This window comes from Sphaerodactylus townsendi, linkage group LG07 (genome assembly GCF_021028975.2).
Source record: "Sphaerodactylus townsendi isolate TG3544 linkage group LG07, MPM_Stown_v2.3, whole genome shotgun sequence".
Taxonomy (NCBI): domain Eukaryota; kingdom Metazoa; phylum Chordata; class Lepidosauria; order Squamata; family Sphaerodactylidae; genus Sphaerodactylus; species Sphaerodactylus townsendi.
Window position 1 is genome coordinate 75,973,556 of NC_059431.1, and position 17,928 is coordinate 75,991,483.

The window sequence follows — 17,928 nt, forward strand, 5'->3', positions numbered from 1 at the left end:
GGTGGTTCTGGGGCAAAACGTGGCAGCTACGCTGCAGCACCAAGGGCAGTGCAGAACTCCCGATTGCATTGGGTCACTCCCCATGCCAACAGAGGAGCAATTTCAGTGTGCAAAATTAGCCTTAGTTACCATGATGTGGGCAGAAAGGCGGGGTATACATTTTGCAAATAAAATAAATCTTGGCTTAGATCTTCTTTCAGTTGTAAAGCAATGGGTGGTCTCGTTTATGACTGCTTGATTCTTTCTCTCCTCCCCGCCCTCCCTCTAACTCACCTCCTAGAATGTTTGTGAAGCTAAAGCACTATAAATCAAGTGATCCAAACTTACCCAGTAGGGCAATTGTTGTGTTCTTAACTTTCTGGACTGTGACAAATGCCAGTAAAAGGAATTAAGACCACCTACTATTCTGCTGTCATCCAATTATAAGGCTGCCATCAAACTGAAACAACAACTAGAGCTTCTTAATTAACAGCCTTGATTGGTACTAATTATTTCAGTGACTTCAATTATTTATCATTGGTGGTACCTGGATGGCATTTAATGAAGGTAACAGATGATTCCAGTAAATATCACTGACATTATTTGTTTTCAAAAATCATATTAAATGCATTGCTGGTTATCAAGAGATGCACATCGGTCTAAGGCATTCAGTGTATAACTGCAGGGTGAATATCCTTTTGTTTGCAATAATGTCATCAGCATTGGCTACAAATTCAGATGGTGCAAAAATCTAATCACACTCCATACAGAACTCTGCAAACATAATGAATTATCATAGCATATAACTACATCTACTAATATGTTAAGCTTTATTAAACAGCCTTCTGTTATTCAATGAATTTAAGTAGTCATCAATTTAAATCTGATGGTGTGTGAGGAATAATATAAGTATATTATCTAAGTATCCATGTAAAACTTCATTTAAAGATTCTTTGTAAATTTGAGTTGGTTTCCATTTCTGTACTATGGGGATTTTTTTCTTTAAAGAAATGGTAGTTGAGGATTTTCCAGGAAATCAATTGATTTTCCAGGAAATCAATGCAGTTTCGAATATTATGTAGTGGCAAAATTTGTGGCAAGGAAAGGGACTGTACCAAAAGATTTCTGAAAATGCCCCTGTAGAGGTACAGCCACTTTTCAACATGGATCAGGATTTGGGTTGCACAAACATACTTAAGAGGTCAAAAAGGAATAAAATGTATTTTAAGGTTTATTGAGTACAATACATTCTCAACAAACAAGGTAACGTTTGCAATACCCACATAGAGTCAGTTGAATGAGGGCAAGCAGCATCAAAGTAATTGCAGAAATTAAAATAACAATATAAAAAAATATCCATGCTACTGTAGCTTTCGTTCCAAAGAGCAAGCAAAGTAAAAGACAAAAGAATTGCTGATAAGCACTAACAGGCTGGAAATAACAGCATCATGATATCTGAGGTAGCAGGCGGAAAAAGGGTTACAGTATATACTCGCGTATAAGCAGAGTTTTCAGTCCTGTTTTAAGGCTGAAAAATGCCCCCTCGGCTTATACACGAGTCACTGCTTACCAGCCGGCTCTTCAGGCCTCTGCCGAGGCTGGGGGCATGGCCAGGAAGACCTCCCTGTGGCTGCACAAGCCACTTGTTGCATAAGCCACTTGTTGCTGCCCTCCTCGGAGGGTAAAGGGGAACCCTGGCTGGCTGGGCTTCCTCAAACCAGGGAGGCAGAGGGAGCACCTTATTTGGGCAGAGACTCCCCCTGATGTCATTGCCCAAATAAGGAGCTCCCTCCACCTCCGGGCTGCTGAGGAAGCCCAGGCAGCAAGTTGGCTTATACACGAGTATATATGATAGGTGGTTTGAATATTGAAAGACAATTATAGAGAAACTACAGATCAGGTGGCTTAAGCAGACCAATCATAGGTTAGTGCCAATTAATGAGGTTGGTTAGTGAGAAATCATTATTGCTATCAGGTGCAAGTACTTGAAAGGGCTTGTTGACATTTTAGCCATTAGGGAAACATCCCACAGCTGAGCTGTGACCTTCAGCTACTTGGTGTCAGTTCGAGCAAGCTGGGAGAGAGCCAGAGAAACAAGATTATTTTGAGAACCACATTTCAGTAACAGGTTTACATCAAGATGGCTACAGTTATGCTAACAAAGACAATTTCTTCACAGTCCCTTTAATGCAAATTTATTTCAAATGTAGTCCTCTTTATTTTTTAGATAAGAGCCCCATCCAAAGGGTGAGAGCCAAATTTAAATAGGATCGGAGCAATGTGGGACTGCACTGGCAGATTTGCCCCAGTGGAGGAGCTAATCCATTGGTGCGCAGCCACGCAGCCCTCCCCAGCAGTGGGACATAGCACAAGACACTGCATCAGTGTCCCAGTGCCCCTACCACTCTTACTGGCATAGCGGGGGCAGTCCAGGGACATGGTCAGGGAAGGAGCTGACTTTAGTTCGCTTCTTCCTGGCCATTCACCCCATTATTAGTGTTTATATTTCTTATGAAGTTGCATTGTCATTACTGTTTTTGAGTGCCCCATAGGAACAGGAAAAACCTTAGCAATTGTAATAAACTTTGGGAAAGATCCAGATAAGATCTTGTTTTGAGTAGGGACTATCCTTTCCTTCCTTGCACCCTGCCTGCTGAGCCCCCACCAAATTCCGAGTACTGTCAAGGTTGGGATACAGCACTGCTGTGAATGGCTGAAGAAGTTGTGACAGCTCTTGGACAAAGAACCCGGTGAACTAGTCTATGCCGCCTTACTAGGGACTGTGGTCATTGCTCCCACAAGTCATGGAGTCAGAGCCCAGTGATACACAACTGTTTGCTGAGACTGATAGGCAGTCAGTACAGGACCTTCAATACTCAGCAAGTCTGTGCAATTATGGTTTGAGACTAAATGTGGGGACTCTTGTAACTTAAATGCTTATTGCTTCCTGCAAAAGCCATCCCCAGAAAGAACAAAAAAAAGTGGATTTGCTGTTGTTCAGTTCAAGTTATACTCAAACTACACATACAATCTGGTCACCAAATATTGTTCCTGTAAGTTCACAGAACTATGGGGTGCATGTGATTGAAAAAGCATATAGCTTGCTTAGTTAAGTCATGTGGCTGCTACACTGTTTCTCTGTGTAAAAGCTTTACACAGTAGCACTTCGAAGAAAGTTTATGATGTTGTCTGTTTTAGCATGTTGGCAATGGCTCATCTTGAATTGCCAACAATGTATCTCAAAATCCTCCCTTGATGAAGTCATTGCACTGCAGCCTAAACTGAAGTTTGTAGAAGAATAAACAATTTCATATATTTAAATTGCATCCCATGGCCAAATCAGGAGAGATTCTGGAAGATACAGAGGGTAGGTCTTCTGCAAATTGTTATTGCTGAACAGCAATAATTCAGGGACCTGAATAAGGTTGTGCCACTGCAGTCAGTGGCACAACTAATCTGGTCACATGGGTGGGGGAATCGGGCCCCCATGTGACCAGATGCCTTCCCGCCCTGCAGTCACTGTGCCTGCACGAGTTTCCTTCGTGCTGCGGCTGCTGGGCCGGGAAGATGGACTGGCCGAGCTCTTACTCACACTTACTCTTACTCTCACTTAAAAGTAAGTGCTTACTTGCGAGTTGGGCTCCAGCTGCTCTTCCCGGCCCAGCAGCCATGTGAGAGAGAAAGTCACATCCACCTGCTGGGCCGGGAAGAGGGGCTGGCTGGCTACGGCTCTTCTTCTCGGCCCAACAGTTGAGGCACAAGAGAAAGTCGTGCCACGACTGCTGGGTCGGGAGCTGGGCAGGGAAGAGGGACTGGCCCCGGCTCTTACTCACAAGCAAGCACTTTAAAAAGTAACTGCTTACTCACAAGTGAACCCCACTTACTCGCAAGTCGGGCTCCAGTCGCTCTTCTCAGCCCAGCAGCTATGGTGCGATTTTCTCTTGAGGGATTTTTGCCTCGAGGTGCCAAATGGTCCCCATATGCCTCTGGCTGCAGTGCTGTGGAGGGGAAGGGTTGTTTTCCCATCTGCACCATTTTCTGTACATTCCTCTCTTGTCAGCTGCTGTGGGCCTTTTGTGGAGTAAATATTCAAGCATGAGATAAGCAACCAGTCTGTTTTTCCCAACTGTCCAAATGAAATCAGTATCACTTGTCCAGCACTGCGGGTGATCAGTTTATATGGGAAGACTTTAAACATGTAATACTTTTATATACATGCTAAGAGTTCCTAACATAATATGAGCATTATAATTAGTGAATCAGTTCTTTTTGCTATCACTCAACCTACCATAGATAATTGTTATGGTAAATTGCACAGCTAGAGCAGTTATGCATTTGATTCCCTCACATATATAATTTTAATTTGATCAGCTGGAACAAAATGCAACACTGCCAAAGATTTCAAGCATAATAAATTATAGAGAGTAATAATGGGAGGAATTAATTGCTAGGCTCTTGTTCTTCTGCTTTATCTGTTAATTGTATCCATATATCATTCCTTGTATATAAATTTGCCTTCAAATATTTTTACTATCACAAGGGAAAGAAGGCAGTCAGCCCTAAAGACATAGTGGAGGGTGGGGTGGTTTCTTTTCTTCTTCTAAAAAAAAATACCCCAGCAACAACCCAAAGCTAACAATCTGGAAGCTGCTCAGAGGAACAAAGTCAAGAACATTGTTGGGAAATTGTGAAGTAACCTTATTACCTAAAGCTAAGGAACTTGAATGGTTAAAACAGCTCTGTGGTTAGAACAGTAAGAGGAAGAGCAGAAACTAATTATGTGCCAAAGAATGTGGCAATAATAACAATTTCATTCTGGGGGAAGGGAAGCCTGTATGTTTGTGTAAATTGGATAATGAAGGCGAAGTTTGTAGAACAAAAGAAAAACGATCAGCCTTCTTAGAAAGCCTAGGGGAACAATCCTAAAGCCAGTCTTAAGATAGCACCTCAGTCCCACACCCAATCTGCTCACAGACATTGGTTTAACTGAGACACCAGCATGCCCGAGATAAGCTGGTATAGTTGCGTGTATAAATTTGGTGCCAGTGTTTTGCATTTGTATAAAGGTTAAAAAGGAGCATTCAGAACACAATTTCTGACATTATTCAATAAATATTTGGACTGGCTCCTTGCAGGCTGCTTAACAGAAATTGTTTGCCCCCATCCCCCATTTTAGAAGAATAGAATAGAATAGAATAGAATAGAATAGAATAGAATAGAATAGAATAGAATAGAATAGAATCGAATCTTTATTGGCCAAGTGTGATTGGACACACAAGGAATTTGTCTCCGGTGCATATGCTCTCAGTGTACATAAAAGAAAAATACATTTGTCAAGAATCATAAGGTACAGCACTAATGATTGTCATATAGGTCTAGTAAGCAATCAGGAAACAATCAGTAGTAATGAAAACATAAAATGTAAAATCATAAAATAAAATAAAATAAAATAAAATAAAATAAAATGTAAAATAAAATGCCAGCACAGGCTATAGTCATACAGTCATAAGTGGGAGGAGATGGGTAATAGGAATGATGAAAAAAAGTAGTGCAGTAATTATATAATAAGTATATAATAAATAGTTTAACATTATCGAGGAAATTATTGTTTAACAGAGTGATGGCGATTGAGGAAAAAACTGTTCTTATGTCTAGTTGGTCTTGGTGTGCAGTGCTCTGTAGCGGCGTTTAGAGGGTAAGAGTTGAAACAGTTTATGTCCAGGATGCGAGGGGTCAGTAAAATATTTTTTTTGACCCGTGCAGTATACAGAGTCCTCAATGGAAGGCAGGTTAGCAGCAATTGTTTTTCTGCAGTTCTGATTATTCCTCTCACTGAAGTCTGTGTCGATCTTGTTGGGTTGCAGAACCAAAACCACACAGTTATAGAGGTGCAGATGACGAAGACTCAATGATTCCTCTGTAGAACTGTATCAGCAGCTCCTTGGGCAGTTTGAGACTTCCCTGAGTTGGCGCAAGAAAGAACATTCTTTGTTGTGCATTAGCTTTTTGATGACATTTTGATATTAAGGTGACCATTTTAAGGTCATAGAGGATATGATGGAGCCTAAAGAAATTTAAAAGGTCTCTACTGTTGATACTGTGTCGTCTAGTATTGTGAGAGGAGGTAGGATGGGAGGGTTTCTCCTGAAATCTACCACCATTTCTACGGTTTTAAGTGTGTTCAGTTCTAGATTATTCCAGTGGCACCACGAGGCTAGTTGTTCAACCTCCCGTCTGTATGCGGTTTCATCGTTGTCTCGAATGAGACCAATCACTGTTGTATCATCTGCAAATTTCAGTATTTTAACAGATGGATCATTTGAGATGCAGTCATTGGTATACAGAGAGAAGAGAAGTGGTGAAAGTACACCAAAGGGAGCTAATAGGAGATGGGGGCTGCACATTTGAGGATCCATAACTTTGGCTCCCATGAATCAAACTTCACCAAACCTGGGTAGTATCATCAGGAAGGTCTCCGAAAGATACTCTGAAATTTTGGTGCTGCTAGCTTAACAATTGCTAGATACATGCCTCAGAAAAGTCCTATGTCCTCAAAGCCTACAGGCCTGTAATAGCCTATAGACAATCTAGACAATTCTATATTCACTTTTCAGAAATCAAAGGCCGTTTCTGCACGGGCAATTCATGGCGGCCTGGAGACGGTAAAAACACCGTCTCCAGGCCGCCATTCGCACGGGGCGCAGAAAGGTAACGAAAGTCAGCCACCGCGACCGCCTGGTCGGCCTGAAGGCTAAGTTTCCCCAGAGCCGCCTCAGTTTTGAAACGCTGGCATGAAGCCGCCGTCGGTTTCTTAACGGCAGCCGCTTCATGCCGCCTTCCCCACCTGGCACTTCACTCAGCTTCGGTTGCTGCCGCCGGTGTTTCCAGATTACTCTGGCCCTGAAGTTTGCGGCGCCAAGAAATAGCGGTCTCAGGCCTCGCCGAGGCCAGGGGACAGGTTGGTCGCTGGGCTACCGGCGCCCTCAGCGCGCCGGCTGCCTGAAGGCGCGCCTAAGGACCGCCCATGCAGACGGTCCTGCTTCAGGTCGGCGCTATCGCTGACTGCTTTCCGGCCGGTATGAAACGCCAAACAGATTTCCTTTAAACTAATCTGGTCATTCTTAATTCCAAATCAGATGCTAGGTCATCTGCCTATATCAATGAATGCTTCTAAAAATAATGTGTTTTGTTTCTATCTAGCTATGTATCTTACCCCTGAAGAAAATATTCCAATGTCTTCTCAATCGTCACTCTGGAAGACGAAAAGGAATGCTGTCTTCCCTACTACTGAAAGCCAGAGCAAAACAGGTAAAAATTAACTCCACTTCCTTCCAAACACTATTTCAGACTTCAGAGTTCCAAAAAATTTACAAGGTAATTGTGAAATCTTGAGAATCATAGCAAGAATACTTGCTCTAAACTTTTACATCTCTGTCCTAAAAACACTTACTTTGAAAATTACAGACACTGTAGAACTTACTTCACAGTGTTACAGTTCATGAGAATAATTCAAGCGAATGTCAAGTTTTCTACATATCTGGTTACATATAGTAAGAGGATGACCTGCAAAGCAGATGTTTTCTCCAGGAAATTCCTGGAGATTTGGGGGCGTTGTTTGTGGATGGAGGAGACTGGGAAGGGATTTCTTCCAGAATCTATGGTATACCACTCCTTCCTCTGAAGCTGGCATTTTCTTCAGGAAATTTGTAGTCTGGAAGTCAGTTTTAACTCCAGGAGAACTCCAGGCTTCACCTGGAGATTGGAAACCCTGAGATTGGGGATTAAGTGATACTTTCGGTGGCCATCGATCTTAAAGGCTTGACTGTTCCTTTGCCTATAATAAGGGATGGTCCAAAAGTTTTATGAATATTTCTTCATTACAGTCAGGTAAAGCTGTGTCCTTCCCTTATTAAAATGAGTGTTGGTACAAGTGACAATGATACTGATAAGCCAAATTATTTTCTGCATAACACTGTTTTTCTTCATACCAAAATAACATATTCTGTTACATTCCATTATCCATAAAGGAAATACAGAAAGGTATACTCTTCCAGAGAGAGAAAAAAAATGGGTTAGGGTTGAGATCTCAACCCAGAACTGGCCACACCAGGGGTGAAGCAAGGGGCAACTGCGCCCAGGGCACACGCATGCCCTGTGCCCCTGCTGCAGAGGCACCCACCCAGTGGTGGGATTCAAAAATTTTAACAACAGGTTCCGATGGTGGTGGGGCCAACGGGACCAGGAGGGGAGTAACACGGTGGGGGCGTGGCCTGGGCGTTCTGGGGGCGGGGCATTCCAGGGCAGGGTGGGCAGTGCTGCGGCAGGGGCACAGGGTCTGCGCGCCCCAGGTGCAGTTCCCCCTCACTCCGCCTCTGGATTTTTCTGTACCTCCCCTCCAGTACTGTTGCTGGTACTTTCACCAGTTTTCAAGCCCAGTGCCCTCCCTCAAGAGGCAGAACTTAGCCTCTACAAAACTGAAAGTAGGTGGTCATATTTTCTTTTAACAGAGATGTATCTAGGGAAAATGGAGCCCGGGGACAAAATCTGAGTTTTGCGTCCCCACCCCCATGGGTGGCTGCCCTCTCCCACCATGACAAAACAATGATTTTTTTTGCCCCAGGTCATATCAAAGTCACAATCACATTATAGAACATGCCCCATAACTCACAAATCTGAACACAGCAATGGGGCGTGCCACACACAGAAAAAATAAAAATTGTTGAGAACATTTTTCAAAATGCTTTCAAAAAAATGTTTTATTACTGCCGTGAAAACGTTTTATGGAATTATATCCAACACCCCCAATTGCCTCCCCAACATTGGAAAACACAAACACAGAGCCAGGGAGGGAGGGAGGACAGGACAAATCTCAAGTCATGTTTTTTTCACAGTAGTTGCACACATTGAATTTTAATACTGACAATGCTCTTAGTCTTAACTTTCCCAGTCCCAGGCTCTAACTGCTTTTCCTAGTTCTACCTTAACTCTGCCCATCAACTGACACTCTTCAAGGCATACCTCATCACACACATTGCGGTCCGTTGCAAAGACTATCAAGACAATCTTGCTTGGCATACAATCAAGGAACAAAAGCTATGAAACATGAATGTATGTAAGATAGCCAAAACACTAGAATTTTTTTTCAAAGAGCTTATAGAGGTGATATGCAGTGCAAGCTTTTGGTTAGGATCTGGGATACCCAAAGGTAGCTTAGACATTATCCCCTTCCTGACAGTGCCTGGCCCAGTTTGTCCTATATCAGAGTGGGAATTCAGACTTGGGTCTCCCAGGATCCTAACCACTTCCATCATGTACTGGCTTCTTCCTGGTAGTAATGCCCTACATGCTAATTCCAGTCTACTTTATTTAATGCATTTTATTTTTTATACAGTTTACATGCCACCCTAATAGCACTCCCCAGGCTCAGAGAAGTTTCCAGTATATAATAAACAATAAAATCATCACATTAAATACTATTTAAAACACAGATGAACTAAAAAACATCCATCTTAAATTCATTAAAAGTCTAAACTTAATACATTTTGACTTATCACTGTAATGGCAGAATAACAATCTCCCTTGCAGGGCGGGCGCTTCACTTAATACATTTTGGACTTATCACTGTAACAGAATAATATATCCTTGCAGGGCTGGCGCTTCACTCGCCCGGCTGACGGCCAACCAGGCCGAGCCGCCGGAACCCTCTTCTCCCGCCCTGCGAGGAGCAGGGCGGGCGCTTCACTCGCCTCGTGACGGCCCGAATCCAGGCCGCAGCTGCCGGGGAACCCTCTCCGCCCGCCCTGTAAGGAGCAGGGCGGGCAGCTTCACTGGCTACCATGGGCGGGCCGGACCAGGCCGAAGCTGCCGGCCTTCCCCGCTTCCCTGCAGGAGCAGGGCTGGCGCTTTACCGCCTCGGGCGTCGGCCAGGCCGAAGCCCGCCTCTGCTCCCTTGCAGGGCTGGTATTTCACGGCCCGGGCGGCCGGCCCGGGCCGCCAGCCCATCTATGCCTGCCCTGGCAGGCCAGGGGGGGGAGCGGGGGAGGGTGAGCCAAATGCCTCTTTGAGGGGAAAAGGTTCCCGACCCCACTGCTCCTCTAGGAGTGCTGCTTTGGACTCCAGAGGCCACCCACACGCCCATCCTCCGCTGCTCTGCTTACCCTTCAGCAGTTTCCAGCCTGCCTCCCTCTGCCTGCTTTTTCCTCCTAACCCTGCAAGGTACCTGGACTCCTCTCCCCTGGCAGCCAGCTGGCGCTTCTCCCCTCTGCTTTGGCCTGCCAGCTTAGCTGTGGGCGGGGAGGGAGGGAGGGAGGCGCTGAAGAGAGACAGCCAGGCAGCAGGCTGCAGAAAAGAGACTTAAGTTAGGGATCGTCTGCAAATTCCTATCTCGCTTCTGGAAAGCGAAAGTAGAGAGTGTGGGGTGGAAACGCCGCTTTAGGGTGGGGGGTGGGAGTGGGGGGTGCCATGGAGGGCAGGGGGGTGCCATGGAGGGCAGGGGGGCCCTGGGGGTGATTTTGCATCCCCTACTTGATGAGTTGTGTTGCACCCAGGGACAGAGATTGCCCCCTTGTCCCTTATGGAGTTAATCATTAACAACAGGTTCTGCGAACTGAGAAAATTTTAACAACCGGTTCTACCGAACCGTCTCGAACGGCTGAATCCCACCTCTGCACCCACCCCCTACCCCAGAATACCCCGGAATGCCCCAGCCATGCCCCTGCATTGGCGCATGCCCGGGGTGTTACACCCCCCTCTCTTGTTGGTGCTACGCCACTGGGCCACACCCTAATTTCCATACATTGAGCAGAAAGTCTGACCAGAACCTACGTTCACAGAACTATACCCATATATAGGGACTCCTCCTTTTCAGGGCTGCCAGTTCTGAGTTGAGAAATACCTGGAGATTTGAGGAATAGAACCCGAAGAAGGTAGGGTTTGGGGAGGGGAAGGACTTCAACTAAATATAGTGCCATAGATTCGATCTTCCAAAGAGGGCATTTTTCTTAAGGAGAATCATCAGAATATCAGCTGTAATCCCATAAGACCTCCAGTTACTACACAGTGGAGGCCACCCTATTTTTGTTTTGTTTTTTTGCAAGATTCCTGGTTTTGGAAAAAGCACTTGTATGTAAGTAGACTCGTTAGGATCTTTAAATGAACATGGTATAATGTACAGTCAGTGTGGTTTTGTAGTTACACTGTCAGACGGCAGACTCAGGTTCAGATCCCCACTCTGCTGTGAAAATTTGCCGAATGATCTTGGGCCAGGCACACACGGTCAACCTAACTTACCTCACAGGGGTGTTGTGAAGATAAAATGAAGAAAAAGAAAATGATATAAGCTTCTTTGGGTCCCCATTAGTGAGAAAGTCAGAGTATTAAATGAAATGAAATAAAAATGAGTTTCTGACCTGCTCCATGTAGTCACCCGAACATGCGAATGAATAGCCATGGAAAACACAGTCCCGCACTGAAAATATTGTTCAATACAGTTCAAGTATATATTAAGTCATTGCTACTATTAGAATGTGTGTGTGTGTGTGTGTGCGTGTGTGTGTTTGTGTGTGTGTGTGTGTGTGTGTGTGTGTGTGTGTGTGTGTGTGTGTGTGTATACACCCTACTATTCCATATATATATGCAGGTTAGGGCTTGCTGTCATAAACCTGGACTATGTACAGAGGGCATGGCGCATATAATGAGACATGCACCGGGCAAAGAGAGCAGACCTCATGCGCACATCTTTCAAAGTTCTTTCAAGCTCCTCCTCAACTTGTCTTCTGCTGAGGAGACAATAAGTCTTGGTGTGATTTGCTTGGCCTGCAGTTTGCCCAGAAGTCAGCAGTAGGAGTCTGGCCTCACAGTTGCTGGAACATGGAAAAATCAGGAGCTAGTAGGCTCTGAGCTCAGTTTCCCCAGAAGGGCAAGCAAATAGTGCTTGCTGAGATAAATGGTAACAGAAAGCAGGAAGGCTATGAACCAATAATTTAACACAGAGATAGTGAGTTTCTGCTCTAATTCCACTGTATTTGTGAATGAACATTACAATTAGAAGCCAGAGGTTCCTAAATGCTGAGCTGAACATGAAAACTGTTCTGTTATTGTTTCAGGTTGGTGACAAGGTGATGCTATACAATTCCTGGCATTCTTGTAGTAATAATGCAAGGCATAATTCTACAGCCTCTTTTGATGATTGAAAGGTTATATAATATTTATTCTGTAACAGTATTAGGAATAATTATGGCCTCTAACAATAGCAAATCATGACTGCAATTTCTCTCACTGTCTGAAGCCTTCCCATGTGAATCTCAAAAGAACTCTGAAAGCTTAATGGAAAAGAAAATAAGGGAATTTAGCTGCATGCCTGAATCTATTTGGAGGCAGTGATGCAATCCTGTGTGATCACTCCCTCTTTGCCAAAACTTCATCACAAGGATTGTAATTTTAAAATAACAGTGCAAGCCAACAGTCAGTATTTTGGCTAGTAAATTCCAATGTCCACCGCCCTTCCTACCACTCACTAGCTATCAATCAACAAACCATGGGAAAACTGGACTTCCAGGGAAATAGCACTTCACTCTAGTCGAGCCTCTGAGTACTCCAGACCATTCTTGCTGAAGGAGCAATTTTGATGCCTTGAAGAACAAGTTTTTTCTCAGCTCCAGCCTCCTCACACACTGGGGACTTAAAATTCAACAGGTGAGCTAAAAAGGACTTGGTACACAGTCAGACCCACTAGTTCTGAGAAAACCTAGGATCAGCATGTGTATGTGAGCTGTGAGCTTCCAGAAGTAGCCTTCCCTTCCTCCCTCTTTTAAAAAAATATCTTTTTTTCCTCTTCTATTTTTCCAGTTATTTTATGTTTACTTACTTTTTAATTCTTTTAATCTTTCTTTTCTGTACATTTTGTTGGCAAAATAAAAATATAATTTAAAATAAACCATGGGAAATCCTTTCATTCCTAGCTCTCTTTTGTCTCATGCATATGTGCTTGTTACCTGACTCTTTCTGTCCACATCTTTCTCCTGCCATCTGTTTGCCTAACTTCTACTCTCTTCCTGGTCCTTTGCCTCCCTCCTTTGTGCACATATGCACACAAACTGCTGCTACCACATCAACCATGGGTCTCATTTCTTTCACTCTCCAACCTTCTCAGTCATCACTTTCTCTCTTGCCTTTCTTTTCCCGTCCCCCTCGCACCTTTTGGATGTTTCTCTCTTTTCTAGGATTCTTCTCTCTCACACTTGATGGTCCTTGTGGTTGCACTTGATGTGGTGTGGTCTCTTCCAACTCTATGATTCTATGATAACACTGAAAGTCCCACCCCCCTGCATTACTCTGTCACAAGACCTTGATGCCCTCAACATGGAGATTGGAGGTGGGGCCAGCACTCCTAACCACCACATGGAGATGGGGGGCAGGGTGATCCTGGCAGGCCCCACTCTGATCTCCATGTGGAGGGTGACCCCCACTTGTGGTGTACAACTGTGCCTGCCCCAAACTCCCTGAGTAGGGAGTTTAGGATGGGTGTGCAGCTATAGGGGCACGCACAGCACCCTGGGCTAAACCCTCAGCATCATTTTATGAAGCTTTGGCCTTGCATGGAATCCAGAATTTTTACCATTTTTGTGGCCCTCCTCTGGACCCATTTCAGCTTGTCAATACCCTTCTTAAATTGTGCTTCCTAGAACTGGACACAGTATTCCAGGTAAGGTCTGACCAGCGCTGAATACAGTGGTACTATTACATCCCTTGATCTAGACATTATAATAATGTTGATGCAACCCAGAATTGCATTGGCTTTCTTGGCTGCTGCATCATACTGCTGACTCATGTTCAGTTAGTTGTCTACTAAGACTCCCAGATCCCTTTCACATGTACTGTTGTCAAGTCAAGTGTCACCCATCCTATATCTGTGCATTTTATTTTTTCTTCCTAAATATCCATGCATTTCATTTTTTTTCTGCCTAAAATTACCAAATAAAGTCAGCCTTTTCCTTTCCCTTTCTAGTAAACATACAAGGAGTGGTTTGTGGTTTTATGGGAAGAACAAGTGGTCCTTGAGGAGATGAGGCCACACTGATGAGTCACCCTTTCTGGGAGAAAGGCAGACGTGCTTTAGAGAGCAGTCATGCTTGAAACACAAGGAGCCAGGGAGATTATCCAGTTCCTTTTACAGGATATGCCCAAGCACAACTTGCCCAAGCACTGTTGGGCAATATGCCCAAGCACTGTTGTCTTTTGAGGCTGTGAAACTGGCTCTTTCATCTAAAGTAACAGACAGGTTATAATGGTCATTGCATGTTCAGAATGTATTTATTAGGTGTCACTAGAATGCATGTTGCCCTGACCTACATGGCCCAGGGTAGCCTGATCTCATCAGAAGCCAAGCCAAGTCAGCCCTGGTTAGTATTTGGATGGGAGAGCACCAAAAAATACCAGAGTCCAAGTGGAACAGAGAAAAGATTTTTCAAAAATATATTTCACTTAGGGACTCCCAGATGTTTCACACGCTGTTATGAGAGATCTAAAATAATGTTTTTTAAAGATTTAATTTTTTTCATTAACAAACATACAAATATAGACCACTGAAACCTAAAGACTGACAGTGCAGTACAAATTGAACATGGCAAAAATGCCTTCTCTCCTTGACCCACACCCCCCGCATAGAATGCCTTGTATCAAAGACTGCCAACAGATCTAGTAGGAACAGCAATGAAGCATGGCCTTTTCTACATTCAGACAGAGGTCATCAATGAAGCCATTAGAGCCATCTCTCTCCCATAACCTAGCTGAAACCAAACTGAAAAGTTTTCTGGACTTGGTTTGCTACTGCTCCCTCAATCACCTGGCCATGGAAGGGCAGATTAGAGACTGGGCGATAATTACCCCATCATGTTTGTCTAGGGATAGATTGTTGTGTTTTTTTTTTAAAAAAAGTGTATTTAACCTTCCAACCCGGGCCTCTGATGAGGTGCTGTGGTTTGGCATGTCAAAACACTGTGATCTTCTCATCTGATTAGATCAATAGTGCCTTTTCATGAGTCATGCTAACCTCTTTTCATTCAATTTTGCTGCAGGTGACCTTCAAACCAGGGCAAAGTTTTCTTTTCCTCTTACTATCCATATAATATCAATGGTGGATGCCATACTATCCAGTTTGGCTCCCAGTCAAATCATGTTTGTACCCCATCGACTGACAGAAGCTCATTTTTGTAGGTCACATCCACATCATCACCATTTAGCTTGCCTCAGTTCCCCTGTAGCTGCCATTTTCCCCACTACTAGAAAAGGAAGGTTAATCAGCAATTTACATATTGCTATAGCATTATGACACTATAATCATCTATCTGCTATAGCATATTGCCATAGCATTATGACACTGTAATCATCACCCTTCTTTCATTTTTAGTCTGTAGTACTTTTTATTGCTTTTCTCCTTATAGCTCCATAATGCAAGGGGTTAAAGACTTTCTTTAAAAAAGAGAAATAGGAATTCACAGTGTCTAGCGGATAGACCACGACAATGTTTAATGCTACATCCGTATGGCAACTACTCATTTTTTAAAAAGCCCTCTGGTGGTTCAGGAGTGGGATGGCAGCTATGAGCAGTTGTTGCAAGGAAAGTTTCAGGAATATTACCATGTAGATGCTCTATTGCCACTGCAATTCCCCTGCATTCCCATTGGCAGAGAATGATTAACAGAGACTCATTACCACTTGGGAAATCTCAAGATTAATTTCAGTACAAAGGGACTACAATGGAAAATGAAGGAAATATTTTTTTAAAAAAATAGTATATTTTGTAGGGTCCGAAAAGTATGCTGTTACTTTTAAATTGACTTTGTTTTTTCTGTATGTGAGGATTAAAAGTTTAAGCCAATTCAAAGAGGTGAGTTTGAAGAGGTATTTAAAGGAAAAGAGAAAAGAAATTTCAAGGAAAACAGTACATGCTTCAGGCAGGAGTTCCAGGCACAAGTGATGGAAGTTATTTGAGAAAACAGGGAAGACTTCTGGGTATCTGACAGTGTCAGATGTGGGGGAGGGGACAGAAACAACAAACAAGAAAGGAGTAATATGTATACAAGGTCAAGAATAACAAAAAATGTGTGCAATATAACTTTCCACTCTTGTTTGTTTGATAAATGTCTTATTGTTGCAGAAGCCTGGGTTCAAACAGTTATCCCTTCACATTCACAAGTAATAGAAGATTCTCTAAGAAATAATGCTGAACCCAGGTCACAAGGAACCATAATCTCATCTGTCCCTCTGCCTGGCAGTGTTACTGACTATCTGGATGAGATACACGTCCATCCTTCACATGCAGTGAAAAGCATTGCCGTTGACGAGGAAGCTGCACATGGTAAAGTATTTGCTCATTTTCCAAACATACAGCAATTTAAGCATCTTACAAGAGCATGCAACAAATATTAAATGTTTAAGTTATATGTATGCAAATGTGTACATGGATTTCAATATAGAGAGTTTGCTACAGTGTCAGCTTATGTAGATGGCCAGAGACTGGAAAGGTTCCATTATATAAATTAGTGTTCTTCCTGCCAAACCAGTGAAGCACCAACAAAATTGTAGTCAATTATATTCTTAACATGCAGGATCAATAGATCAAAAGTATTTTTTAAAAAGTTAAAAGAAGCCCCACCGATTCCCCAGAAATGCTGGCAGGGAGTGGACTGAATTGTTGCTGCTCAGGCACAGGGAGGTGGAAGCAATGGAAAACTTGAATGAAGCAGAACATACACAGGTGTGCTTCACTTTCCCTTTGCCTGCTCTTGGAAAACTCCAGGGCATCTCTGATCTGTTGTGCAGTGAATTCTAAAGAGGGCAAATACATACACAATTGAGAATCTGGCTCAAAGGTTATGTATGCTTGACCTGAAAAGTCAAAAGTTATGTATGCTTGGCCAAATGTGCACAAAGACCAAAATCTTAAAGTACCTTTCAATTACTTTTCTATTTTATAAGGAAGAACACTGTATAATCTGAAGATTTAAAAAAAACTTAAAAGGGTGTGTCTTGATAGTTAGAGATAATGGGCAACTAATAATATGTAGGATGCTGTAATTTAGAACCCGCTTTATTTTTGCAGGTGAAATCAAGCAGGGACAAAATTGGCTGAACAAACTTGGATTTGACAAGAACAAGCTGTCTTTTCTGAAATGCCTCAATGAATGGAAAGGAAACAAAACACCTGCCTCCAAAGGTATTTCCACATGAGTAGAAGCAAGTATTATGCTTGTTTTCCTACAGTACAATTCCCAAATCAAGACAGAGGCGTTCCCTTGGGTAGGTAATCTGTTTATAATTTATACACGTAAGTTGAATCTGGGTGGATCTCTTGTATGTCCCGTGTGGGTGAGTCTGCCCATCTTCCAGTTTTCTGTATGATTAACAGAAACAGAATTTGTATGATTTTGGTTTACATTTGCTACAGCACTTCTTATAGCCTACTTTCTGCTAAAAATAATACATAAAGTGCATTTTTCTAGGTATGTGAAAGAAGAATATGGAGCATACAGTGCCACAACATTGTGATTACTGCACATATGCTGGCATTATGATCATATTGATACATTTTCCCAAAGAAGAAATATCATGTTATAACAGGCCTAAGATGAATGCACAGAGGACACATTTGTTAGTTTTGCTAGACATATTTCTTGAGAACAGTATGCAAATTTACTTACTCATCATTTTGCAACTTCCATGGGTGAAAAACAAGCTATCATATTTGCACGTAGGCTACACTGAGTTGATCAGTCTCACACACACAACACAATTTCAATTGATGCTCTAAAGAATTTTACAGTTTTCATGTAAAAGAACAGGAAATACTCATGTATTCACAGGCTGGCAATTTTTTAAAAAAATAATGGTGGGTGAAGGAGATAGTGATAGCATCTCCGAAGAAAGGGAAAGTAGCTTGGAGCAGGAATA

At 43.0% G+C, this 17,928-nt stretch overlaps 1 protein-coding gene across 1 annotated transcript in view; it reads left to right on the forward strand.

The window, feature by feature from the left end:
* The first annotated feature begins 6,807 nt into the window (after positions 1 to 6,807).
* LOC125437006 overlaps positions 6,808 to 17,928 on the forward strand; it is a 35,810-nt gene continuing 24,689 nt past the window's right edge. The window contains exons 1-4 of the mRNA XM_048504378.1: positions 6,808 to 7,024; positions 7,180 to 7,287; positions 16,136 to 16,336; positions 17,081 to 17,194. Of these exons, the coding sequence (XP_048360335.1) occupies positions 6,808 to 7,024; positions 7,180 to 7,287; positions 16,136 to 16,336; positions 17,081 to 17,194 (640 nt within the window). The remainder of the gene's footprint in view (positions 7,025 to 7,179; positions 7,288 to 16,135; positions 16,337 to 17,080; positions 17,195 to 17,928) is intronic.